At 38.1% G+C, this 25,235-nt stretch overlaps 3 protein-coding genes across 3 annotated transcripts; all 3 read left to right on the plus strand.

Moving 5' to 3' along the window:
* Positions 1–1,571: 1,571 nt before the first annotated feature.
* ano6 (anoctamin 6) lies at positions 1,572–15,853 on the plus strand. Its single transcript, XM_007540319.2, has 20 exons — positions 1,572–1,901; positions 5,903–5,973; positions 6,720–6,848; positions 8,540–8,605; positions 8,680–8,967; positions 9,826–9,939; positions 10,057–10,172; positions 10,758–10,892; positions 11,025–11,127; positions 11,860–11,920; positions 12,032–12,177; positions 12,279–12,356; positions 12,535–12,766; positions 12,851–13,020; positions 13,174–13,271; positions 13,505–13,638; positions 13,757–13,962; positions 14,103–14,299; positions 14,746–14,851; positions 14,938–15,853. The coding sequence occupies exons 1-20, from the start codon at positions 1,820–1,822 to the stop codon at positions 15,160–15,162; spliced, it is 2,757 nt and encodes a 918-aa protein (XP_007540381.1). The 5' UTR covers positions 1,572–1,819; the 3' UTR covers positions 15,163–15,853.
* Positions 15,854–17,387: 1,534 nt separating this feature from the next.
* Positions 17,388–22,162, plus strand: pwp1 (PWP1 homolog, endonuclein). Its single transcript, XM_007540334.1, has 15 exons — positions 17,388–17,586; positions 17,848–17,906; positions 17,988–18,163; positions 18,922–19,007; positions 19,100–19,196; positions 19,414–19,524; positions 19,657–19,787; positions 19,942–20,012; positions 20,224–20,320; positions 20,411–20,472; positions 20,551–20,662; positions 20,774–20,864; positions 20,956–21,077; positions 21,200–21,305; positions 21,392–22,162. The coding sequence occupies exons 1-15, from the start codon at positions 17,521–17,523 to the stop codon at positions 21,484–21,486; spliced, it is 1,482 nt and encodes a 493-aa protein (XP_007540396.1). The 5' UTR covers positions 17,388–17,520; the 3' UTR covers positions 21,487–22,162.
* A 281-nt stretch (positions 22,163–22,443) lies between these two features.
* On the plus strand, positions 22,444–24,683 carry mrpl42 (mitochondrial ribosomal protein L42). Its single transcript, XM_007540344.2, has 5 exons — positions 22,444–22,617; positions 23,003–23,066; positions 23,336–23,420; positions 23,606–23,769; positions 24,478–24,683. Exons 1-5 carry the CDS (start codon positions 22,539–22,541, stop codon positions 24,521–24,523), a joined length of 438 nt encoding a protein of 145 aa, XP_007540406.1. The 5' UTR covers positions 22,444–22,538; the 3' UTR covers positions 24,524–24,683.
* The last annotated feature ends 552 nt before the right edge of the window (positions 24,684–25,235 follow it).

Below are 25,235 nucleotides of genomic sequence, written 5' to 3' on the forward strand. Positions count from 1 at the left end.
AAACCATTACCAAATATGTGATAATATCATATGGGTCTTCTTACTTGAGTTAAGAAGAAAAAAAAATTGGACTGTTCCCAAGCCTGACTTTCAGAAGAAAGACAGATTTGCATTTATTTGGAAATAAAGGTCTAAGAATCTTGTGGAAGAGTGGAGAGACACATACTCTAAGCTTTTTGAGTTCCAACGATTCATTTCCCCAGTTGATTTGAGAAGCCACGTCATCTGCTGGTGTGCTGGTGACCTTTGAAGTTTTTTTTTTTTTTTTTCAAATTATGCAGGAATGTGCAGGAAGCTGAGTCACGCTTTAAGCCCGCACTGATACATCTCTTGTTTCATTTTCCAGCAGGGCTTGGCATCTGCAAAAACAATTAATACCAGTACTAATGTGCATTACACCAGTGTTCTTGATGTGCCAGAAAATCTTAATCTCATTGATAATGTAAAATGAAGGATGCAGAACCAACAACACAGATGAACCAATGGCTGGTATTAAAGAAACCAGAGCTTCCTTTAAACTTTGGAGTGTCACAAACTAGTCTTCCCAAAGTACTGAGTGGTTATACTGTCTAGCACATGGGAAAAAAGCAGGGGACATCATGTATTTCATGTATTTTACAAGCACATAGTGCGATTTTATACCACAATCAAGTAGCTATTAATTTACCTTCAGTTGCTATGAAAATGCTGTATATGTCAGAAATTTGACTTTACACATTATAGCTAAAGCAAAATCAATTTTGCTTAATAATCTCCAGTTAATTTTTTCTTTGTAAATCTCCCCAAAATTCTCAAATGGGCCTTACTTCATATTCCTCTCGAGTCAATGCTGGTGGATCTATGTCCACCACATTTTTTCCTTCCACTCAACTTTCCTATATAACAGTGTGCTTATTCTTAATAAACAAATATAAAAAGTTTAGATCTGCGGTTTGTGTTCAAATTCAAGCAGTCATGGAAGACTCTTGAGGTTTGGGGGGTTTTAAGCAGCAGTTTGTCTTTCACTCTATGTGTTTGTGACTTCCACTCTTTATAGGGAGTCTTGCTTGCTGGAAAACTGACAGTCTAGCATAGCCTTTGTGCATTGAAAATATCTCATAATTGTCATATAGTAGCCAGTTCTAGTCTTCTAAGAAACAACTATTTGGATTTTGTTTTAGCTGTGACAAATTTTTGACAAAAATTGTCATGAATTAAATGCATCTACTAAATCACCCTGTGTCTTTCAGTCAACTTAATATGTAAGTTTTACAGTTTGATTCTAATCACGTTTTCTTAGAATATTTTGGCGAACTTGTATGAGTTATATCGTAATATCCTGAGCTAAGTTACAGTAACCATTACCTTCGAAACCTTTTTCTTACTCAACACATATGGCAGAGTATAACTTGAATTTGGACCTTTTCAAATTCAAGTTGTGCTCTATGTCGAGTAAAAACAAGTAACACTGACGATCCACGGGTTCGGAAACGTTGGGTAAAACTTTAACGTACCTAAAGATTCCCGTCTGACGTGATCAAATCTCGCTTCGACACTCTAACATCCTCCTCCTCCATCGCCGCCGCCTCCTTCTCTACCCCACCCTATTGTATCATTTTCATTTTGTCAAGCTTCAACTTGACCAAGTTTTTTTTTGGGGTTTTTTTTTTTTTCTGTTCAACTGATAGTGTGTTGAAACTATGCAGGAATGTGCAGGAGGCTGAGTCGCGCTTTAAACCCGCTCTAGCCCATCTCTTGCTGTTAAAAGAGTACATTTGTGGATTCGTGTTTGTTTCAGCTGTTGTTAAAGGAGGTCCCTCCCGACTCGCTGTTAAGGACCATGGACGACAATATACTCGAGATGGACTCGGACAATGACGACTTCGATGAATCGAGACTGGGCATGATACAAGAGGAAGTTGGTGAGAGCGCCACTTTTTCTTTCGCAAGAGACCTTTTAAGTCCTGGTGTGCTTATTGTGTCTGCCCAGGTTACTTATGGGTTTATCGCGGCCGACATGTGGTATCTTTAATTCTCCATAACTGCCCGGTAATTCTGCTACACTTCAAACAGCATGCTTCTTTTTTCTTTTTTGGTGTAACTCTAAAACCGCCAAGAGATACCAACATTTCTCCTTATGATTTTTAATCTATTATAACTTTAACTTGATGACATTCAAGTTATAACTTATTTTATTTTTACTCAAGTTTTTACATGCTTATTTGAAACCCACTGTCTTGTCAGCTAGTTGATAATAATGTAAAAACTTAGTGTTAATGTCCAAAATATGCAAACTGGGTTCAGTGGAAACAACTGTTCAGCAGTGGGCGTGACGTTCCCACATCTCGGAAAAGCCCCTTTGCACCATTCCATCTGGACTACATAAAAATAGACAAATGTTTGGAGTTCAAAATGTGCCAAGATGTAATGACATTAATTCATGGTAATATCTACAATTATTATTATTATTTTTTTTACTACCTCATCCTCTGATATAAAGCTCGCAAGACATTTGGGTTTAACGTCTCAAAAAAAGAGTTACTTCTTTAGCGTTTTTTTTGTTGTTAGTTTGGTGTACAGGAATCCAAAAGTCCCAAAAGTCTGAAATGTCTGCATTTGTTCGTAAGTGTAATTACCTTTGCCTGCTGCCTTGTCTGTGTAAAGCTGAACATGCCAATACATTTGACTATATATTTATATTCAAGTCTCCCGTTCAACCCACAATTATTTATACCACTGGCAGATATTGTCTAGGATTTGGAAAGTATCCAGTTCAGGAGCATCATTTACTTTCCTTGACACTGATTGGCTGTACCTACAAGAGCGAAAATAAGGAAGACTGTAGATGTTAGCTTTGGCAGAAGATGTATATTGTGTTTTAACTATTAAGTGGTTATAAATTATTTTAGAGGGGCCTCAAGTATTTGCGAATTCTGGCTATGCGCAGGTGGCAGATGTGAAGATGTATGTATATTTTTGATATGTTTTGAATCCCATATACCTGAATGACAATACTACAGAACTACAGACAAGTTGAACTGAGAAATGAATGTGACTTTGACTGGTTTTTAACTTACATATTCATTCAGCAGTTAAGTCGTTTTATACTTGTGCAACACTCATTAACATATGTGATATATATTTTTGGTATGTTTGGATCTCGTAGTGACGGAGCCTATCATGACAGTTGGCTGTAATGTTTCAATTCAGCCACATTTGCTATCATTCTGGTGTATAGGTTATCAAAAGTACCTATCATATATGTACATGTTCTTGTGTACATTGTACTCGGTTGGTTTACTTTTAGATCCTCATATATTTTTTCTGTGTAGTTCTGATTTCTCTGAGAAACTAACAAGAAGCTTGAAGGAATTTCGTTTGTTGATACTCATTTGATTTAACTTTCCAGATTCTTATTACAAAGTGATGACATAATTCATGATTAAGTATAACAAAGAGCGTTTAAGGTGACAAATGGCCTATGGAAATCATGCCGAAATTTTATTGAAGGAAAGTCATATTAGGTTCTTTAAAACATCTTTGCAAATGAAAATCTAAAAAGTGTGGTAGGTGTTTTATGTTTAACCTGCCATTATTGTAGCTAATGTTACAAAGTCCAAGAGGTATGAATACATTTCCAAGATTTTGTATGAGCTTATTTATGTCTTATTTAGCTTCATTACCTATCATGAACACCATGTTGTGTGTATTTTGTGTATTTTTGTTATTAGTAATCAGCAGTGGTTGTGTGTGGTTGGGAAAATCCAACCACACAAAACATCTAGACTGGACCATGAAGTGGTTCTCAATAGACTGTGTGTTCTATTGTCATTAATTGTTAATGTATTCGTTGATTATGTTCAGCTGAATACATAGGCTTACAGCTAGTTGTAATTGCTCTGTTTGCCATTGATCTGATACTTAATCTAATTTGGCACTTGGATATAAAATGTTTTGCAAAGCAAAAGTGCTTCATTATTGTTTTCTTCAGAAAATAAACATTTCTAAGGTGACAGAAAGTGTTTGTCATATGAAGCACTGCTCACGCTTAAGTAAGATCTTTGAGCTGATTATTGTCATGGAGATGGCTCTGTAGTGAATTACAGATGTTACGACTGTCCAAATGCAGAAGGCTATTTCCTGTCAGTAAAACAGGCAGAAGAGCCTTCCTTATCTGATTCACTGGTTTAAATAGTAATGATGCACTGTAAAAAGGTGCCGCAAGTACAGGTACGATGTTGTTTTCCTGTTTAGTTGCGCCATTTTTGCTTTGCGTGCTGATAGGAGGATGTTCACTTGAGAGGAAGTTAGCATGTGCTCTGTGGGTTGTGGCATAAAAGCAGATTTTTTTTTTCAGCCGACTGCATCTGTTAGTGGCAGATGTTTTTACTAGAGTCCAACTTAATGTAAAATATTTTCAGTACAGTAGAAAGACTAATTGCGACATCTTAGCTTTCATGTCAGAGCAAACATGCGGCAGCGCAGCAATGAAGATGAAACCGGTTTATCTTGAGGGATTTATGTGAAACTCACATTGAAGCAGTGTTCATTTCATCAATATAAATAGTGATTCCGCTGTTATTTTCCCAGCCAGTTGCTATGGCCAGTAAAAACAACATCTGTGTTTAGTTATTGCTCCGCTTCACGTGCCAAGAAGGCAAGACTTTCCATATTAAAAGCTGTGTCATCTTCTTGCCGTCAACAATTAGCTGTAGTGTACATTCTTAGCCCTCAGATGTGAGTGACGGCGCTGCGTTAAAGTATTTGCGCCCCACAAAGTTCACTTGTTTTTGCTTTTTCTGTGTTCTAGCAGTATTTCAAATAACAGATGATAATGTCAGGATTCCTCAAAAACTTTGAAAAGCCCCTTGGTTTAGTTGCTAGTTTGAAGCATCGTTAGCTAGGGGATATTTTCTGTCAGCGCTTACGTTTGATAACGACACAGAAGAACACTGTCTATTGACTGGGTATGCAAATAAGCAATAGAAAATGAATTTAAAGTGCAGCAGACATCATGTTTTTCCTCAAGTGTTCACGCTATTCTATACACTATATCCTGGAACCTGAAAGGTGTGTGATACCACCCATATATATATAGTATATATATATTCGCAAAAAAAAAAAAATCTGTCTATAATTATGACTGAGCATACAGTCTTTCATTGCTTACTGTTCTCAATAAGTTGTGGAGGAGTAGGTCCAGAATTTGGAGAAACACAACTAAACGCTGAACCAACTTTCACCGCTGCAGTGAGAAATTTTAGTCTACAAAGTTAAAACGTTTCAATGACAGTTAAATGCTAAAGAAAAAGGAACGACATATGCAGAACAGAAACACTGTCCTGTTCACTTTTCCCACAGCAGATTCAAACTAAGGGATGCAAACTGTCAAATCAGCAGCAGCTCCCCGGTGACAAATGCTGATTAAATAAAGAGTCTTGTTGTCGTTTACAAATAACTTTTTTCATTTCTGTTTCAGTCATGTGCCTGCACAGTGTCCTCCACCCTTATTAGCACCTCTTGTGAACCTGTCTAAAAAGCCTTCAGTTCCATTTCAGTTCTTATTGCAGTAGCATAACCTTTAATTTAAGTAAAAGAAAAATTGTGTACTTTAGAGACATTGCGTTTTATTTGTATCATATTAAATGTTTATCAGGTTATTATGGCCTAAGTCTGTTGAAAATCCCCAAATCTAAAAGAAAAAAAATAAATTCTATATAATGTACAGGATGTGCATTCATTACATGACTTTGGTTTTTATATACTTAATGCATCTCCACTTTTTTTTAAATTAAAACTAAGATGAACATTTTTTAGTTCTGCAAAAGATTTGGATGGAACTAATACATTCTTTATTTTGCTATACATTCTTTATTTTGCTATTTTGCTTATTTAAGTCTGTATCATCATTTCCCTCTTACAGTGTACCCTGAGGAGTTTTTACCCACGTATTACGCTATTAAAGCAGAAGTGTCAGCAAAAAAAGCAAATCTGGTGAGTCCCTGTCCTTGGATGTGAGTCAAATACAATCACTGTGTTCAGTACTGTAAATATATTTGTACCTTTAAAAATGTCTCTCTTTTTTTTTTCCTTTTAGCCACCGTAAATGTTTGTTTAATTTATTGTATTACTATTATTATTATTACTATTATTATTATGAATTTGGTGCACTCATGAAAACATAATGTCTTTTCCAATTGTTGCCTGTTTGGTGTTTTCTTCATAACTTTGTCATTTCCTGTTTTTATTATGTAAAGCGCATTGAACCGCCTTGCTGCTGAAATGAGCTATTATATTCAAATAAATGTGAAAAATGCGTCACCTCCTTTTTAAATCACGATTTAACGTTAATTTTTAATGAAAAAAAAAATAACAGTGGCTGTTATTGTTATGCAAATTGACCGGCATTAAACTTTTTGTTTCATACATTTCTAAGGCAAATTACACAGAGTTTACACAAGATAGACATTTAAATAGCTCTACCGTGACAGAAGTCTCATTGTGCGGAGAGAGGGAGACAGAGGGCGGGTATTCTTGGGTTTGTTGACTCTTCCCGTTTTCCCCGTCATGGCATCACAAATGAAATTAGCTCACCAGGGGAAGCAACTACCTGCTGCACAAAAGGTCCTTTTTGACCCGTCATTCTCTCCAACATGTATGAAGTTATGGAGGAAGACTCGTACGAGTTTCGGGACGTCGACTTACCCGACTTACCCGATGGGCATTGTTTCCCCAATCAGGTTGAGTACAACAACCAGCCGGACTCATTGTTCTTCAACGACGGTGTGAGGAGTGTGGACTTCATCCTGGTGTACGAAGATGAGGATACGAAGCCGTTTGACAAGAAGTCCGCATTCAAAAGACACAAGGTGAGGTCCTCATTTCTTACACGTACCCGTTTGTCTGACGTAGTTATGCAAAGTATCCTTAATTAATGAGATAAATGACACCAGCAATGCTTAAAGCACTGTATTAGAAACATATGTGCTGATAATAACAACCGAAACCTTCGCTTAGATTGTACTATTCTTTCTTTTACGAGAAAACTGAGCTATTTTTCTGATAAATTAAGTTCCGTACACACAATAAAAACTCAAGAATCGCAGAAAAACACTTATTATGAAGACGTTATTGACTAACAAATTAATACGTTTCTTTAAAAAATGCATCAAAGACTTACAGTAGGAGACATACTTAATTCCTCTGAGGAATTGTATTGCTGTCAGTCCATTATTTGCACCAGGATGAACGCCTCTGTTGTCTGTGTGTACACAATATCACTTACCGCTTTACCTTTGACGTGGCTGGGGAAGCTATAATTACAGGTCGGGCCACTAAAAAAAAAAACACAATTCGTGCACTTAAAAACTTTGACGTCCCGGCTGGATTCAAGTCAAACTGAATTTAATCTTAAAGTTTGTCCAGCATTGTTATTTTAAATTAGTGCATCCAGTTGGTTTGGGAATAAAATGAACATTAAAATAGCTTGAACAGGGCACACCCATGTATGTTTGTCACCTTAATGTCTTTCAAAAGAGGCTTAACATATTGTTTGTTTTGAAAACACCGCACAGTGTGCAGCGCACGCCCTTAGATTTTTTTTAGATTAGGTAATTAAAGAAGTGACATTATGGCCCTAATTCTATTAAAGAAGATTCCCTTCAGGGTTCTGATATAGGGATGTTTTTTTTTTGTTTTTTTTTTTGCTTTTTCTGGGCTACTATGGGCAATGAGTGGCGACTGTAAACATGCCCTGAAACTCAAGTCTCAAAGCTGATCAGCCTGTTCTAGACAGTTTCTTAGAAAGCTCGTAGAGCTACTAAAAAGAGGCGCTAGCACTTATTGCACAGTAGATACACTGAAGCAATTTATCTGTCATAATGTTCCCAAACACACATACTCGGTTTGCCCATTCTGTTTCTGCTGTAACTCTGGCTGCTGGAGAGCCGAATGCCAATAAAGACGGTTTTAACTGATCACTGTTACGTATAAAACATACAAAACCAGGTTTTTATTCGATCACATGATGGATTATTTAGTTTTCATGTAGTTCTTTTTGAGAAAAACAGGAAGAGCGATGAATTCAGTTTATTTCCTTTCCTGTTTTTCTTGGAAATGAAGCACAGCTTGTTATGAAAAAAGAAAAGAAGGAAGCGGCAACAATGGTGCTGCAGGTGATAACAGAAATATTGGCACAGAGACATTCCAATTTAAATCCACCTGGAATGACTCACTTATTTCATAAGATACTCATCCTGATTTAGCAGAATAACTTGGGTGGAAATTTTATTTTTGCTATGTTTCGTCTGTCGCAAGGCTTTAAAATAAAAAAATTAAAAAAAAAAACCGCTTGGTGCGCTTTTTAGATGTTCCCTTCGGCTAACCCCGCAGATTTTCTGCAGAATTCATCAGGACAGAGATGGTTAGCAGACAGGTGAAACAAGCCTCAATGTGACGCCATAATGACACCAGGAAGTTGTGGGTTACTATTTAAAAGTCCCTAGTTAGGAGTTTCAGTTGTCTAGACGACCGAAACTCCAAACATTTTTTTTCACCGTAGAAACGGCGAGAGTACTTTGAGGGCTGCCTGATGAAGATGGGCCTGGAGCTGGAAGCGACGCCATCTGTAGGTGGAAGCCGCCGTTTTCAGTCATGTCCCCCCCACTCCTGCTTGAAACTAACTCTCATTGCCTTCTGCAGGTCCACGGCGACAACCTCATGTATGTGAAAGTTCACGTGCCGTGGGAGGTGCAGCGCACATACGCCGAAGTCCTGCACATCAAGATTCCCATAGAGGTCAACGATCACGTCGACCGTTCCCCCATCTGGGACCTTTTCGACTGGATCACCAAGCACTTTAAACCCAACGAGAAACTGATAAAGAAGGAAGTAGACCACTACACCGCGCCCTATCAGAAGCACCATCATGATTGCTTCCTGAAGATGGACAAGGAAAGATTCTTCACTCCATCCATGAGGAGCAGAATGGCGAGTTGTTTGCGTGTTTTACAGCTTTCGATCTCTATGCATTTTTGAAACCACCTGTGCCGAGTCACCTTCGTTTTTATGCCACGTCACGCCGATCGGTATTTTCATTTCGTTACATTGCTGTTGTCAGGAACAAGATAAATAATAACGCTCTGGCCAGGGCTGCACCGATTGCAGTTTTCTGGCCGATCACCGATTACCGATCTTTTAAAAAGCCTAACTTACCGATTTTGATTGAGGCCGATACCATTTTTTTGTCTGAAATTTTGCTCAGTATATCAAGAAAGTTGCTGAATTGGCAACAATGGGGTGACTATTGCTAACTGTAAATGTGCAGACATGATCTGGTCGGCCGGTTTGCCAGCCAAGCGTCTCCTACGGGGTAAAAGAAAAGGACGGTGGTTGATTTTTAGACCTTTGCCGAGGTTGATAACATCGGTGGATAAGATCGATGTAAAAATCAACTGATCACCAATCTCCCAAAATTAAGGAAATCAGCACTGATAAATTGACTCACCCCTAACTCTGGCTGTACTTTGTGCTGTATCGGAGCAAATTTCAGCACTTGACAAGCCAAGCTTTCTTTTTTTACTCCAAATATACTAATCTTAATCTCTTAAAGAGCTTTTAAAGTGACAGGGGGATTTTTTAAAGTCATATTTGTTATATATAGCATTTTTTTAACAACTGAAGTTATATAATTGCTTGATTGTGCTATAAACTGGCATTTTGTGCCTGGAAAAAAAAAACAAAACAGTACTGCCCCTTTAAGAGCATTCTATCTGTCCTAACCTGATCTTAATGTTGATGGCATGATTTACGCAGGAGATAACTTTTAAGCTCTTCTTTTTATCACAGGCAAACTTCATCATGTGCAGAGCTCCTTATGAAATCAGAGGAAATGTTAAAAAGTTCGGTATCACCAAACTGCTGAATACTGGAGTTTACAAAGCTGCCTACCCTCCACATGACGTAAGTGTTTTTGTTTGTTTGTTTGTATTTTTGCTGCATACATCAGTGTAAATATGTGAAATGCTTCTCCAGTGTGTAAAATGCTTCTGATTTTTTATTTTATTTTATTTTTTTTAGTGCAGATTCAACGTCAAATCCACAGTCGAAAGCTGTCCCAACGAGAGATATCTGCTCTACAAGGAGTGGGCTCATCCCAAGAACTTCTACAAGACGCAACCACTGGACCTCATAAGGTTTGCAAACTGATTTTATGATTTGGTTTTATATTCCAGGTTTTACTGGAGTTACACTTTCAAGTGTGCTAAAATAAATGATTAAGTAAATAAAGTGCATTTAAATTGTTTTCTCAGTTCGAGAGAAACATTTTTAGAAAATATATAGCAGAAGAGGAGACATGAGTCAGTTGATCCAATGCATCACGTACTATCTTTTACTTTAAAATGTAAAAAACACAAATGAGAGATAGATTTAGTCTGTAAATCAAATCTAAGGTGTGAAACGTTACTCTATGGTTAAGAAAAAAAAAAAAACCCCGGTGCACCCGTAGTTGAAAGACAAAAACAAGTAAAACAACAAATTCATGGACAACTCCCCGAGTAAGCATATGGTGCCATTAACAGAGATGTACACAGTTATGTACATCTCTATTTTGTGTCATTGTTAGAATCAGGATAGAATTTCCATATCTTTTTTTTTTCTAGTATTTTAATATTTTATTTAATTTGAAAAAAAAAACAAAAAAAACATCCAACTAGTAATTTAAAGTATTTTTTTTCTTTTGTTACACTTGCACAAAGAGTTTGATTTCCTTCCTACAGAAAGTACTACGGGGAGAAGATCGGCATTTACTTCGCCTGGCTGGGTTTCTACACCAAGATGCTGGCTTTTGCTTCTGTGGTGGGACTGGCCTGTTTCTTTTATGGATACCACATTCAAGAAAACAGCACATGGAGGTATTTCAGATAAGTGACCTATGAGATGTAGGTTGAGTTTGTTCGTTTTCCTGTCGGATGTGAACTTGTTTGGTAGACATGCTTTTCTTTCTGCTGATTTCTTTTCTGTCTGTTCTGTTTAAAATAACGCAGCAAAGAGGTGTGTGACCCCGACATCGGAGGAAAGATTGTAATGTGTCCTCAGTGTGACCTCTGCAACTATTGGATCTTAAACAGCACCTGTGACACTTCAAAGGTGAGCGTTTTGACAAAAACTGTATTTCACTCTATTTAAAGTATTTGTCTCCTTGAGCGCTTTATTCTCTTTTATTGCTTTTTCAAATCAATCATAATTTTTTTCTTTCTTTTCCACAAAAAACTAGAAAAAAACGTTAATGTTGAAGCTAAAACTGGTTTCTACAAAACAATGACAAGTAAATAAAATATGTGACATAAAATAAATGATTTCATTAACATTCACCTCCAAGTCCGGCAGCGGTTTCTCAATCAGATTGAGGTCTGTGCTTTGACTGGGCCACTCCAGAACATCCACCTTGTTGTCTTCAGCCATTTCTGTGTAGCTTTAGCTGGATTCTTTCAGGTCATTGTCTTGCTGGAAGATAAATGTTCTTCAACGCTGTAGTTTCCTAGCAGATAGAAACAAATTGTCCACCAGGATAGTAATTTGCGACAGGACGGTTTAAAAAAATTTAAAAAATACACATACAGAAAAAAACTTGAGAGGTAACAAAGAAGAACTCCAAGTCTAAACTGATAGTATGCTTTGTTTAATAAATCAGAATCAGTTTAAAGAGAGAAACCTGAAATCATGTAAAATTATGGATGTTTTTACTGTATGATCCCATTGGAATTACGGTATATTGAAGACGTTACGATTAAGCAATTGCTAACATCGTATCTTAATTCTGTGTAGTAAACCTTTTTGTAGTTCACTTTTGCAATTCATTTGCTGCTGTTCTCTTTTCAGACCCTGACTATATTTGATCATTTTGGAACGCTGGTGTTTGCTGTTTTCATGGCAGTGTGGGGTGAGTTTGTGTCAACGTGTTGTGTTAACATTCCTATTTGTCAGCCTTTACCACCGACTTTCTTTCCCCTAATTGCTCTTCCTCTGCTGTTCTGGCGGTTCTGCGCCGCAGTTACGGTGTTCCTGGAGTTCTGGAAGCGCTACCAGTCGCAGTTGGAGTTCGAATGGGACACGGTGGAGTTTCTGGAGCAGCAAGAACCGTCTCGCCCCGAATATGATGCCGCGTGTGTTTATGACACGATCAATCCTGTCACAGGGGTAAAATAAATAAATAAATAAATAAATAAATAAATAAAACATTTTGAATGACAGCTGGCGATATTGACCCTATCGTACTAAAGTGTGTCTATGTGATGTAGGTCCAAGAGAAGGTGCCGTTTACATTCTGTGGACGATGTTTTCGAATCTCAATAGGAATTGGGACAGTGCTGTTCTGGGTAATCTAATTAAACGTATTGCTACTTCATTTTTAACAGTGCCTGTAGTGTTTAAAATATAATAAATGATTCACCCTGATTGTACTGGAAACAGACGTTTATATATGTGTTTTATGCTTGTAGTTGAAACTTCTACACCTGATGATGTACAATAATCTATTTGCTTGTCGTCCTCCAGATCGTGCTGATCCTGGCGTCCATCGTGGCCATCATTATCTACCGACTAGCTGTTTTCTTCTCCCTGTCAATCAAGCTAAAGAACCCAGGCAATTTTACGACTCTAGAGCCACTAAAAGAGTACGTAACGCCGCAGATGGCCACCTCCGTCACAGCCGGCCTCATCAACTTCGTTGTGATCATGATCCTCAATACTCTTTACGAGCGGGTTGCAATCTGGATCACGGATTTCGGTGAGTCTGTCCTGTACTTGTGCTTTTGTTCCCCCCGCCCCCGATTCGAACTCGTTTTTAATTCAGTCTTCCACGCGTCGACAGAGCTTCCTCGGACCAGAACAGACTACGAGAACAGCTTGACGCTGAAGATGTTCCTCTTCCAGTTCGTCAACTACTACTCCTCGTGCTTCTACATTGCTTTTGTGAAAGGAAAGATAGTCGGCCACCCCGGGCAACCTGTTTATATCCTGGGAAAATATCGGAACGAGGAGGTGATGTTCAGTTTCTTGGAAAAATTTTCATTTTTTTTGTTGTTGTTGTTGTTGTTTCAATGAGACTAGATGCAAAACAGCTCTGTTCATGTGAAGTTAAAAATGTTTTCCTCACTTTTGCTGTGGCTTGTCCTGGGTGTCTGACTCCTGCAGTGTGATCCCGGTGGCTGTCTGATTGAGCTGACCACTCAGCTTGCCATCATCATGGGAGGGAAAGCAATCTGGAACAACATCCAAGAGGTCTTGCTGCCGTAAGTAATCGCATTAAACCAACTCCTTTCTTACAGCTATCGGAAACCATAGATGCTGATGTAACGTCGCTGACGTAGCCCTATGGCTACCATCTTGGAATTTCCGTCGTATTCCCTACGCCTGAGCAAACAATACTCTTTTATTATGTCTGTGTCGAAAACAATCTGCCTCTTTATCTGGCAGCAACATGCTGCAACATTTTTTACGTTCAGACATTGTCGGTCCTCCACAGGTGGGTTAAGAATCTGATCTTCCGCTACTGCACCCGGGTGACCCCTAAGAAGGTGGAGCCGCCTCGCTGGGAGCAAGACTTTGAGCTTCAGCCCTTCACAAAACTCGGGCTCTTCTATGAATATCTCGAGATGGGTAAAAAAAAATGCCTCAGTATTATCTACCGTGGATCTGTACCTTGTGGGCTTGTGGACATGCAGCCAGTTTAGTCGCTACAGGATCTCGATCTCGTCGTGTCTTTCGTTCTCCCCAGTGATCCAGTTTGGCTTCGTGACGCTGTTCGTGGCCTCTTTCCCTCTGGCTCCGTTTCTGGCTCTCGTCAACAACATTATCGAGATCCGAGTCGACGCTTGGAAAATGACGACTCAGTTTCGACGCATACTGCCCGAGAAAGCCCGGGACATTGGAGCTTGGCAGCCCATTCTTCAATGGATCGCCATATTGGCAGTCGCGACAAATGTAGGTTGGATTTTAGAACTTTTTGATTATGATGTGAAATATTGTGAAGAAAAAAAACCAAACATTTACAATAATTGAATGCAGAGACAAATGACCACCTTCTTTCATTTAACTTGCATGCTGCTTTGGTGTCTCTACAGGCCATGATCATTGCGTTTACATCCGACATAATCCCACGGCTGGTTTACTACTGGTCATTTTCTGTGGAGGAAGGTTACGGTAACCACAGCATGAGCGGCTTCATCAACAGCTCCCTGTCTTATTTCAACACCGATGATTTCAGTAAGGCTACAGTCACCGACGCAGTGGAGCGACCACCAAACATCACCATTTGCAGGTGCGGGGTCTGTTTCTTACACTCTCATTGGCTCCTCTGGTAAATGACCTGTACTAAAATAAAACTTTTATAAAGTAATCTTTTCTAACACTAGCTTAATCTCATACTGAAAAATTTGGCAAAATCCAACCTATGTTTCAACACTTTTATTCCGCAGTGAAAATTATCCAAAACTTAGAAATAACAGTTTTTGCTTACTTATTGGCACTTACTTATAGTATTTCTTTATTTATTAGATTATATTTTTTTTTGCCCAGAAGGGATTGTACAAATAAGTAAATTTTTCAGTGTGAGATGCTTGAGTAAAAGCCGCATTAATGCTCTTTTGTAAATTCTTCGCCAGGGGAACCAATATACTAAATGTGAGAGATGCTGATGCACAAGAAATATCCAAAACTAATTGTTTCGCTCTGAAGAGCAAACTAAAATATATTTTTCCTCTTAAGGTATCGAGACTTTCGGTTTCCTCCTGGACACCCCAGACAATATCAGTACAACATGCACTACTGGCATGTGATTGCTGCCAAAATGGCTTTTATAATTGTTGTAGAGGTGAGACATACACACAAAAACAAATACATGTTCCTTATTATGAAAGCTCTGGACAAAAGTACTTACTCTTTACCTGGTCTTCACAGCACGTTGCGTACCTCACCAAGTTCATCCTCGCCTCCGTAATCCCAGACATCTCGCACACCACCAGAGAACACCTCAAACGAGAGAGGTACCTGACCCAAGCAATCATTCACGAGGTTAGACTGAACCTGGTGTCCAAACGCTTGAAACCGGTTAAAGATGACCTGTCAAGTCACATGGCAAGGAACGACAACGACGACGATGAACTCGAACTCTCAGAATACTGACGGAAACACAGTGCAGAGGACACTTTGGTTCACTTTGGTTTACTGGCTTTTTGTTCCGACAATCCTTGGCGTCCTGTGAAAAGTTAATAATCGAAAGCTATCCCTGGATTATTTTGTGCTTATTTTCTCTGAAGGAAAATGCATTTGTCTGAAAAGCGTCAAGAAAAAAAAAAAGAAACAGAGGAAGTCCTGTCTTCCTCCACCTCTAAAAACATAAACACAACATTTGGTTTATGTTGGCCACGATGGTTATTTTTGAGCCAGTATGTAAGGGGAATGTTATAAAATAACTGATAACAAAGAGTGGTTAGTTTCAAACCAGTTTTCCTCAGATGAATTCTTAGCATCTTGTGCCTTTAACTATTTGACTGGTAGATTTTTGATTAAGTTGAGTCCCAGTAGTTTTGTGCTACATTTTAAGAGCTTTATCAAAGCACATGTTAACATAGAAGGGTTACCCATACTTTGCTCAAATGGTGTCATATAATTATCAGTATTGCATTGAAAATAGCATGCAACAGCATTTGAGCTCTCCATAATTTTTGTTTGTTTGTTTTCTTGTCATTTTTATTCTCGATTTAAAGGCCAAGGTGATCTGTGAAACATTATTGTATGTCACAAACATAAAGCTACCCAAGTGTTTATATTTACAAAATTACATTTCTTAAGCTGGTTTGATATGGCCAAATGTAAAAAAAACAAAACAAAAAAAAAACAAAAAAAAATGGCCAAATGTAAAAAAAACAAAACAAAAAAAAAACACAAAAAAAAAAACACAAGCTTCCACTTTGATTGCTGACAACTGTAAATTTGTAAATGTACACCAACGGTCTATGCATCCCGTCAAATGGGTTACATTTTTTTGTAAACCTTTGTTGTGAGAATAATCTCTCTTTCTGTTGCTGTATTTTTGAATATTTCACTTTTTTACTGCTTAAAATTACTTTACTTTGCTAATCATTAATTGCGTGTCACATTCTCGAATAAGAAATAATGCACTTAATCTTTAGTTGTGCAATTGTGTATAAGTCAAAGCTGTATTATTACCTGTGTTGATCAGCGGTACTGCATCCATATTATGTAAACATTACCGTTTCAGTAAGATTTTATATATTTTTGTATTGTCACTCATGTGCTGTTATTAAACTGTTTTTTTTGTTTGTTTTTGTTTTTTAATTTAACAAGAAGTAAAGATTTGTTTTATTCCATTAACCCTGTGGGATAATTTTACTCTGTGCTTCACTTGCATCTTTTGGACACAAAAAATTGCATTTTGAACTCGTCTCAAAATAATTTTATATTACTTTTCTAAATACCATTATCAGCTTCAGTCATCACCATAACATATGATGACTAATGTTTTATATGTTTTTGTCTTTTAAAACTTATTTTAAACAATTTTATTACATTTTATTATGATATGTAGCAACATTAATTTTGTTTTTCTTTATGTAGCCTAGATAAATTGCTCCATCTTCGTCTACTGTAAGCAAATGTTTTTTTTTTCTTTCTTAAATGTATCAACATATTTCTGTTTTATTTTGTTCCATAATTTTCACACCATCCCATTACATTGTCCTTACCATACATATAGTTGTTGGGGGAATGGGGGGGTTAAACCATATTTAGATACTAAGATGTCTTATGTTGTCTTTATTTTAAGAATATCAAAAGCAGATAGCTTGTTAGCTACCATCTACAAAAAAAGTAAAAGAAAGGAAAAGTTCAAGAACTTCTCCAAGATTTTTTTTTTTAGCATACACGCTTCTAAGTTAATAGTTACACTGCCGTAAGAGGAGGTTATAGATTTTTAAGTCCAAGTTATTAAAGTTTTTAACGTTTTAGTGGGAAATGGCAACTTGACGGTTTCTAAACCATAGATATAAATACTACGCCCTAAACCCAAGCACAGTGTTGTGCTCCCTTTAGTTTTCCCGTTTACATATTCATCTTCGGTGTATTCACAGATCCATCTTCGGTGTATTCAGCTTGATGACAAGATTAAATACAACACCCTTTTCTCACATAGCCGCCGATGGAGTTCCAGTATGTGTTGACGACCGAGATTCGCTAAATTATGAAATCCAGTTTTACTTTCTGATTTTTGACAGGCTTGAAAATTTTACTTCAGCTTTTTGTAAGGCATTTTGTAAGTAATTCGGTCCTTTTCTGAGTCTTTGACGGAATTTTAGTCAGGCAGCTTTTTGAACGCCCTAAGTAGGAGCGGTCCTAATTGCTCACATGTACCACTGTGTGCATGCCTAAGGTGAAACAGTTTGAGAGGGGGTAAAAAAAACAAAAAAAACAACGCACATTTTATTATATTTACTGCTGTTGGTCTACAAGTATTTTTACATTATGAGCTCCCAGATTACGTGTGTCGGGTGGGTGAAACGTGGCGTTGCCAAGGAAACCCCTGACAAGGTAGGGAACGTAAACATACTGAAGAAATCTGTCAACACGGCACTTTAAAGCCTTCGTGATCATACTTTAGGTGCTTTTACTGACATTTTAAAACTTCAGTCTGTCTAAAAGAAATGCATAGACTAACAGACGGCATACTTTGTCCTCCAGCAGGACTTCAACAAATATCACATATCAGAATCACTTGAAATTAAATATACATTTGTATCTCACCTTTATTTATCACGTGTACAAAAAGGTTTCTGTTTTATTTTCTCTCAGGTCGAGCTGAGTCAAGAGGAGCTTCAACGCATCATTACCGAAGCTAGAGAAGATCTGGGGTAATCGCTGCAAATGCGAAGACAAACACTGATTAGATTTTGATGGCAAGCGATAAATGCCCTTCTTGTCATTGAACCCAGGGACGTAGCAGATGAAGATGAGGAGGAAGATGAAGGTATTCCACGTGATGACGATCCATCTGGAGAAACAGTAGAAGATGATGATGACTTGGTTCTAAAGACTGGGAATGATGAAGAGGAGGAAGACGATGAACTGGCGGAATATGGGCTGGACAAGTATGATGAGGAGGATGCAGGTAAACGGCAGAGGGTTTGTGTTTTCATTTGTTACTCCTCTTCTAAGCACCAAATAAAATATTTTGCAAAAATATTTACACAATCTTAAAAGTTTTTTTTTATGCTTCTAGTTGTGTTTCTAATGCATCATATTTTAGAGACAAGAACAAAGTAGCCTTCAATTGTGAAGTGGAAGGACGCTAGAAAAATGTTTTCCAAAGGTTTCCAAAAAAAGTCTGACCTGCATCCGCATTCCCCCCATTTATTCTGATACCCCTTACTAAAACCCAGTTTGAAGTACAAAATTATATAGCACATCGCCTAAGCAGAAAGTAGTATTCATTGAAATATTGCGGAGATAGCATCATGGTGGGGAAGGAAGCGGAATAATAGAGTAGAAAATTGGTAATAATAAAAAAATTAAATAAACTTTACAGTAGTGTCACATATATAATCTAAAAAAGTATACAGCTAAAAATAAATGCATGCAGATTCTACAAAATGATATTATTAAAAAACTCATTAAATGTAAAATTAGAGCTAAATAATTGTTAGTACATTCACCATCAAACAAATACTTTACCAACATACGGACAGGCAATTACTAATACAGTTGATTCTGTATTTATGTTATTTCCCTTCCCCTTCACACCTATGCTATTTTGTATTGGCCTATCACATACAATACCAACAAAATGCAGTTGCTTTTTTGTTTATAACTTTACAAAATGTAGAAAAATTCAAGGATATTTAAAACATTTCACTGAATCCAATTCAGCTACTGCTAACCTTGGCGACAGTCTAGCCGGGCTCACAGTGTTCAGCTCTAATGACGAGGATCCCTACGTCACCATCAAAGACACAGTGAGTATCTGCTCAGATTGGGCCTGTCGGCTCTTGTTTGTCCCAAATAATGTCCCACCTGTGTAGTTCTGTTTGCTCACCCCACCGTCTAGGACCAGTATGAGCGAGAAGACTTCCAAATCAAACCCACTGACAACCTCATCCTGGCTGGCAAAACGGAGAAGGACTGCTGCAACTTAGAGATCTATAGTAAATATAGCCTTTTTTATTATGATAAGTGTGTTTGATGATTGGAAAACTGGAACAATCTGTTATTGCACGAGCACTTATCTGATCAAATGAATCAGAATCGCGACTCTGTGGAAGTGTGTAGGAACCCTGTTTTAATATTTCATAATTGAAGTTAAGTGCATTCTTTTTTTCTTTGACGAAAGAGCATTTATAAACATGTTGTGTAACTTCCCAGTTTATAACTCGGAGGAGGAATCCATGTATGTCCATCATGACATCCTGCTGCCAGCCTATCCATTGTGTGTGGAATGGCTGGACTTCGACCCCAACCCACAGGAAGGACGAGGTAACGAAGCCTTCAGTCAAGAATAATAGTAATAAAAAAAAAAACAACAACCCTCCAGTTATTTGATAAGTCATGTTTCAAGCTATCATAAAAAGAAATCAAAACAATGTTCCTTGTGCGTCCACTCTGCAGCTAACTACGTCGCCGTGGGCAACATGACTCCACAGATAGACGTGTGGGATCTGGATGTGGTGGACTGTTTGGAGCCAGTCTTCTCCCTCGGGAGCAAAAAGGCCACCAAGAAGAAAAAGAAAAGCAAAAAGGTGCAAAAATCCCTATTGACGTCACACAACTAGCCGCTCATGCCGAGGAGGATTCATTTCATATTTTGTTGCCGTCATTGTGGCATAATAACTTATTAAAAGCTTGTTTTGGTGGCAAAAGTTTTTGAACGTATCACTGCGTGCTGTGCGGCAGGGTGCAGCAGCGGAGCCTGTGGAGGGACACACAGATGCAGTGTTGGATTTATCCTGGAACAAGCTGGTCAGGTCAGTGATTTGTACTCCAATCTTAGTTTTGGAAAAGTCTTAAAACATTTACTAGGTCTGGGTGAGCATGAGAGATGACATCAAAGCAAAGAAAAACAATTGTATTTCCAGACTGCTGTTTAAATCACCTGTCCGTCCCTCACCTGTCTGTCTGCAATAATCAACCCGATATGATTTACATGTTTTATTTCCAACATTTGCTCCTTTTAAGGAACGTGCTGGCCAGTGGATCTGCAGACGACACAGTCGTCCTGTGGGACCTGGCTCAAGGCAAGCCGGCCACAACTCTGCGGAAGCATACAGACAAGGTAACCTGCCAAGCTGAAATGTTCAGGATTTGCTTTCTCAGAGTGGGCAGCCGTTATCCGCTGTTAAACAACCGACTTCTTATGTTCCAGGTCCAGACGTTAAGATTTCATCCCTTCGAGGCACAGACCTTGATATCTGGATCGTACGACAAGTAAGCGTGATGTTCACCGCGTCTTTGCCGACAGATCTTTGTAATGGTTTGGCATTAACGTCGTGCTTTCGTCTTTAGGACAGCCGTCCTTTACGACTGCCGGAATCCAGACAGCAGCTTCAGAACCTGGAGGTTTAGTGGGCAAGTGGAGCGGCTGGTCTGGAACCACTTTTCACCCTTCAACTTCCTGGTGAATACTCAGAACTTCAAGCATACTCATTTACAGTAACTTGCTGCAGTATTTGTCTGTTAGTATTTATCTCTCTGTGTGTGTGTGTGTGTGTGTGTGTGTGTATTTCAGGCCAGCACGGAGGACGGTTTCGTCTACTGTCTAGATGCCCGCACTGATAAACCATTGTTCACGCTAAAGGCACACGACGAAGAAGTGTCAGGTTTGTCAGATGCTGACGTAAAACTTTTTCGTCTTGTCTGCCTGTGACGCTTACGGCGGAACGAGATGACGTTTTTCTTGAACCTTTGCAGGTTTAGACCTCAGCAGCCAGATCAAAGGATGTCTCGTCACGTCGTCTGCTGACAAACACGTAAAGATTTGGGACATTTTAAGCAACAAGCCCAGCCTGGTGCACTCTCGAGACATGAAAATGGTGAGAAGTTGCACATGCTATTTTGCAGTCGAGGGTTGAATAGTTTTAGATAGAGCCGTAGCTGTTGAATATCTTTTAGGTTTTTGGGTGGTAAAATAAGATTTATTTGGTGGTGTGAACAGGGGGTGCTGTTCTGTGCTTCGTGCTGCCCTGATCTGCCCTTCGTCTACGCCTTCGGAGGACAGAAGGACGGCTTGCGGATTTGGGACATCAGTGACGTTGCAGCTGGTACGTCTAATCCCTCTGAGTTTTTCTTTTCCTATAACTTTCTTAACTCTTGTCATACAACTTCCTCTTTTGCCGTTTGCTTTTAGTGAGCGAGGTGTTCGGCAGCCGAGAGCGCATGACGGTGAACCCGGGAAGCCAGGCTTCATCGTCTGCAGCCACAGCAGACATGGAAGTCTCCTAGTGATCTTCTGGATTGTCTGTAATCATAAATTAGTTGGATTGCCATGGAAACCCAGCAGGCTTCCCTGTTGTGCCTTGCTGCGAGAAGGGCAGAACTAGATTAATTTCAACTCAGTATTTAATAAAGACTGACCAACATGTGTCTAAAAAGACTGGAACACAAACTTGTTAATAAAATGAAAATCACAATAATTAGATGAGATTATCTGATGGAGGCAGAAATGCTATTGTTTTATAACGTACTCATTTTCTCAGATCTTTGTCCGAATGCCTCTCTCTGTGCATTACAAGTACAACTCAATATTAAGAGTAGTAGGACTGATTTACCTGTTCACACAAAATAAATCGGTTAAAGTGTTTTATAGTAATTACAAATGTAAAGTTACCAGATTTGTTGCTGTTGATTCTGATTTTTTTTAATGTGGGTCCTAATATAATTGGTCTTTTTTTTGTTCTAATTGGTCTTTTTTTGGCGTTCAGTTGTAAAACGAACATTTTGTTTAAAGTAGATCAAATATACTATAAATTGCTTAGAGATATGGCTCCATGGCTTCTGGTTGCATGCACTATATATTTAGCATCTTTTTTTGCTGAGGTTTTGGTTCCTGTTCATAAATAACATTAGCGCCATTTAAATCTGTTTAAAGCAATTAAAAACTGTCACTGTGGGCTATAATGAATAGAAGTGGGTTTTGGATACATTTTGTTGCAATATAGTGGAAGAATACAATCATTTCTACTGAAGTACCAAAGAGACTGGTATTTTACGATTATGACTTTGGGTTGGTCTATCAACATTTTAGTAAGATTCCATGAAAACATAGAAGCATACTTCATAGTATCTAAGTTGTTTATTACCAAAGTACCTGTACTTAAGGTCCAGACTAGCATCTTTAAGCTATTGGGGAAAGCAACGTTTTTAACTTTTAAGATTTTTAACTTAAAAATAAAGTCGTTATTTCTTCAGGTAGTTAGTTAGTAGTATAGAGGAACCTTTGATCGGATTGCTTAGTCGGAACTATTATTTTGACGCACACTCCATAATAACCGAGCATGGCGTCGGGTCACTTGTGCAAGCTGCACAGCGCTGCATCTCGACTTTTATACGGTGCTACGCTTCGAAATGTGCATAGTAAGTGTGGTTTTTACTCAGAGCGAACCCATAACAGTGTTATAGTTGCTGAGTTTCCCATTTAAAGCGCCTTTAACACTGACGATAGCTGCTAAGGCTAGCAGTGAGGCTAACCTTGACGTCTGTTCAGCTCTAAAACATTTTTATTTAGTACACCGTCGATGTTAACAGGTTTCTCTGTCTGAAATACAGAAAATATTTTAATTTAAATACTGTATTAAATATTTTAATGCGTTATCTTTTCAATATAATAACTGTATCTTACTTATTTTTTCGGAAATGTATAACGTGCTCCTGTAGTCAGTTTAAAGTAGTTTTTGTGACACCTTCACTGGACCGTGATATTGTACTAATGAGTTATATCCCTGCTTTTTTCCCTTTGCAGCGTGTTTGGTGCCACTTCGACAGAAGTCCAGTGTTAATCCCTCATTAATTCAAGGCCATAACTGGTGTGTTACTTTGAATGTGTCTCTACGTCTAATTACACTTTAGGCAGTGGTGTCCTAAAGCTTTGAGACTGGCAGAAATTTTGTTTTGATCAATCCTGGAGCCATTTCTCAGTTAAAAATTGACAGATTTGATCCTGTCAGATATGCATAATTTTTGTAGAAAAAAAAAACGTAATCAAAATTTTAATTTAGTTGCATGAAGTAAAACAAAAATACTTAAATTGTTGAGCTACATCTTGGACATTAACTTCTTAATTTCTATCACTTAGTGAGGTGGAAATAGGTGTTACGTCTGATGGGAAAACCATAGTATGCTACCATCCTGCTGTTGACGTTCCATATGAGCTCACTCAGGTAAGCTCACCTACTCTGTGCTCAGGCCAAACAGTTTCACATAGAGAGAAGTGTAACATTATTTTTTGACTATTTAAACTCATTAAGTTGTTCATACACCACAATGTCACACTATATGTGCGACAGGATAAGCTATATAAGTGTGTGCATAAAAAAAACCCTGTCATGTGTGCGTACCTCTGCAGCCCATAGAGCGACCAGACCCTCTGACCAACCAAGCAGAAACCCACGATCAAGTTTTGAAAGCCCACCTCAGCAAAGAGGTGCTGGACGGCAAAGAGGGGCCGACTATAGAGGAGCTGAGCAAGATGTTCTTCACCACCAAACACCGCTTTTATCCAAAAGGACAGTAAGTACACAGATACAACAACGTTTAAACAAGCAGTGTCTTACAAAAGTATTGTACACCTTGGAGTTTTTACATTTCAACCAAACTTCACTGTGGTTTATTGGGATTTTATGAGACAAGCAAACACGGAGGGGTGCCTCAATGTGAGTTGCAGCAAATATGATGGATGTTTTTATTTAAATGCTTTACGGAAGAAATCTGATGTTATTTCCACCGTGAAACACGTTGGTGGTGGCATTGTGCTTTGGGGTTTACGTTTCGACAGGAGAGACAGGAAAGCTGTCCTGAGCTAAGATTTTGAGTGGGGGGGGAAAAAGATAAAGGTTCTGCCCCACTGCGAAATATTTGCAGCTAAAGTTAGCTCAAGAAACTCAAGAGGGCTTAATACACACACATCACATTTCTGAAAACCTATATATCTTTTCTCCTCTTCCCAGTTTTGTTACTTTGGTTGAAATATTGCTTAAAATCCCATTGAACACGAGAGTAAAAATGCTTTTTGCTCTTTGTAGTTTGTGTAAGATAAAACTAAAACGGTGTTTTATACCAGATGATCATCCAATTTTTTTCTACTTTTCTCACATTAACAACACTGTTCTGTTCCTATTTATATGTGTACTGTATAGACCAGGCCTAGCTCATTTTTATTTCTCTACTATCTGAGATTGTTTTTTGCAAATACTAAGCAATCCTTTTCACTGTCCACAGGTACGTCTCGAGACGCATCAATAAAAAACCCCCTAAGGACAGATGATCAACATGCATACACTGACGTTTGACTTGTAAAAACATTGTATAATAAACTGGTGAATGTTCAGTCTGTTTTCCTTTACCTGCCCCCCCCTCCCCCCCCATCATCATCAACTGATGTATAATGCTGGTTTGAAAAAGAATTAAAAATTTGTTGAAAGAAAGTAGCTGCAGTCCAGACATTTTATTCTAACAAGACAAATATAGAATGATCAGGAAAACCTGATTATTTTATTTGGTGAAACAAATCAAACTGACCTCATATAGAACTTTTAAACCTTTTTTTTTAATTGTTCTAATGTTTTACACTTCCTTCTTTAGACACTCAAGGATTTATATGTAATTGGCTTGTGCATATTAGTTTATAGATCTAAGATTTGTTTTTTGTTTTTTTCCTAAATATTTTTCATGAAACCTTTGTCAGCATATTCCTCACTGCTGGTTAGAAAACGTGGATCTTTCTGCGCCATGTTTTATAACGGTTCACATTTTAAGTATTGCTTTGTCTAAACATAAGAACTTGAGTTCTTAGTTGCTGTTTATCTAAATGGCATGCTCTTTTGTTTTCCCACAGTAAGAAATGTTATTCCATATTTATATTACAAACTGAAGTTTGTAGACCCTTAAAACTTTAAAAAAAAAAAAAAGTTAAACAAAATCAATATCGTAATGTGGGATTGTTTTCCCCATTGGATTTGTGCTAATTTCAAAACAAT

The sequence above is a fragment of the Poecilia formosa genome, unplaced genomic scaffold (assembly GCF_000485575.1).
Source record: "Poecilia formosa unplaced genomic scaffold, Poecilia_formosa-5.1.2 Scaffold9, whole genome shotgun sequence".
Taxonomy (NCBI): Eukaryota; Metazoa; Chordata; class Actinopteri; order Cyprinodontiformes; family Poeciliidae; genus Poecilia; species Poecilia formosa.

Bases quoted from the DNA above. Each gene is read 5' to 3' on its own strand.
- pwp1 (XM_007540334.1), top strand. From the start codon at position 17,521: ATGAGCTCCCAGATTACGTGTGTCGGGTGGGTGAAACGTGGCGTTGCC. The intron at 17,907-17,987 runs GTAATCGCTGCA...CATTGAACCCAG, and splicing joins GAAGCTAGAGAAGATCTGGG to GGACGTAGCAGATGAAGATG. The intron at 19,197-19,413 runs GTAAATATAGCC...GTAACTTCCCAG, and splicing joins CTGCAACTTAGAGATCTATA to TTTATAACTCGGAGGAGGAA.
- mrpl42 (XM_007540344.2), top strand. From the start codon at position 22,539: ATGGCGTCGGGTCACTTGTGCAAGCTGCACAGCGCTGCATCTCGACTT. The intron at 23,067-23,335 runs GTGTGTTACTTT...TCTATCACTTAG, and splicing joins TTAATTCAAGGCCATAACTG to TGAGGTGGAAATAGGTGTTA. The intron at 23,770-24,477 runs GTAAGTACACAG...CACTGTCCACAG, and splicing joins CGCTTTTATCCAAAAGGACA to GTACGTCTCGAGACGCATCA.
- ano6 (XM_007540319.2), top strand. From the start codon at position 1,820: ATGGACGACAATATACTCGAGATGGACTCGGACAATGACGACTTCGAT. The intron at 8,606-8,679 runs GTAGGTGGAAGC...TGCCTTCTGCAG, and splicing joins AGCTGGAAGCGACGCCATCT to GTCCACGGCGACAACCTCAT. The intron at 11,921-12,031 runs GTGAGTTTGTGT...TCTGCGCCGCAG, and splicing joins TGTTTTCATGGCAGTGTGGG to TTACGGTGTTCCTGGAGTTC.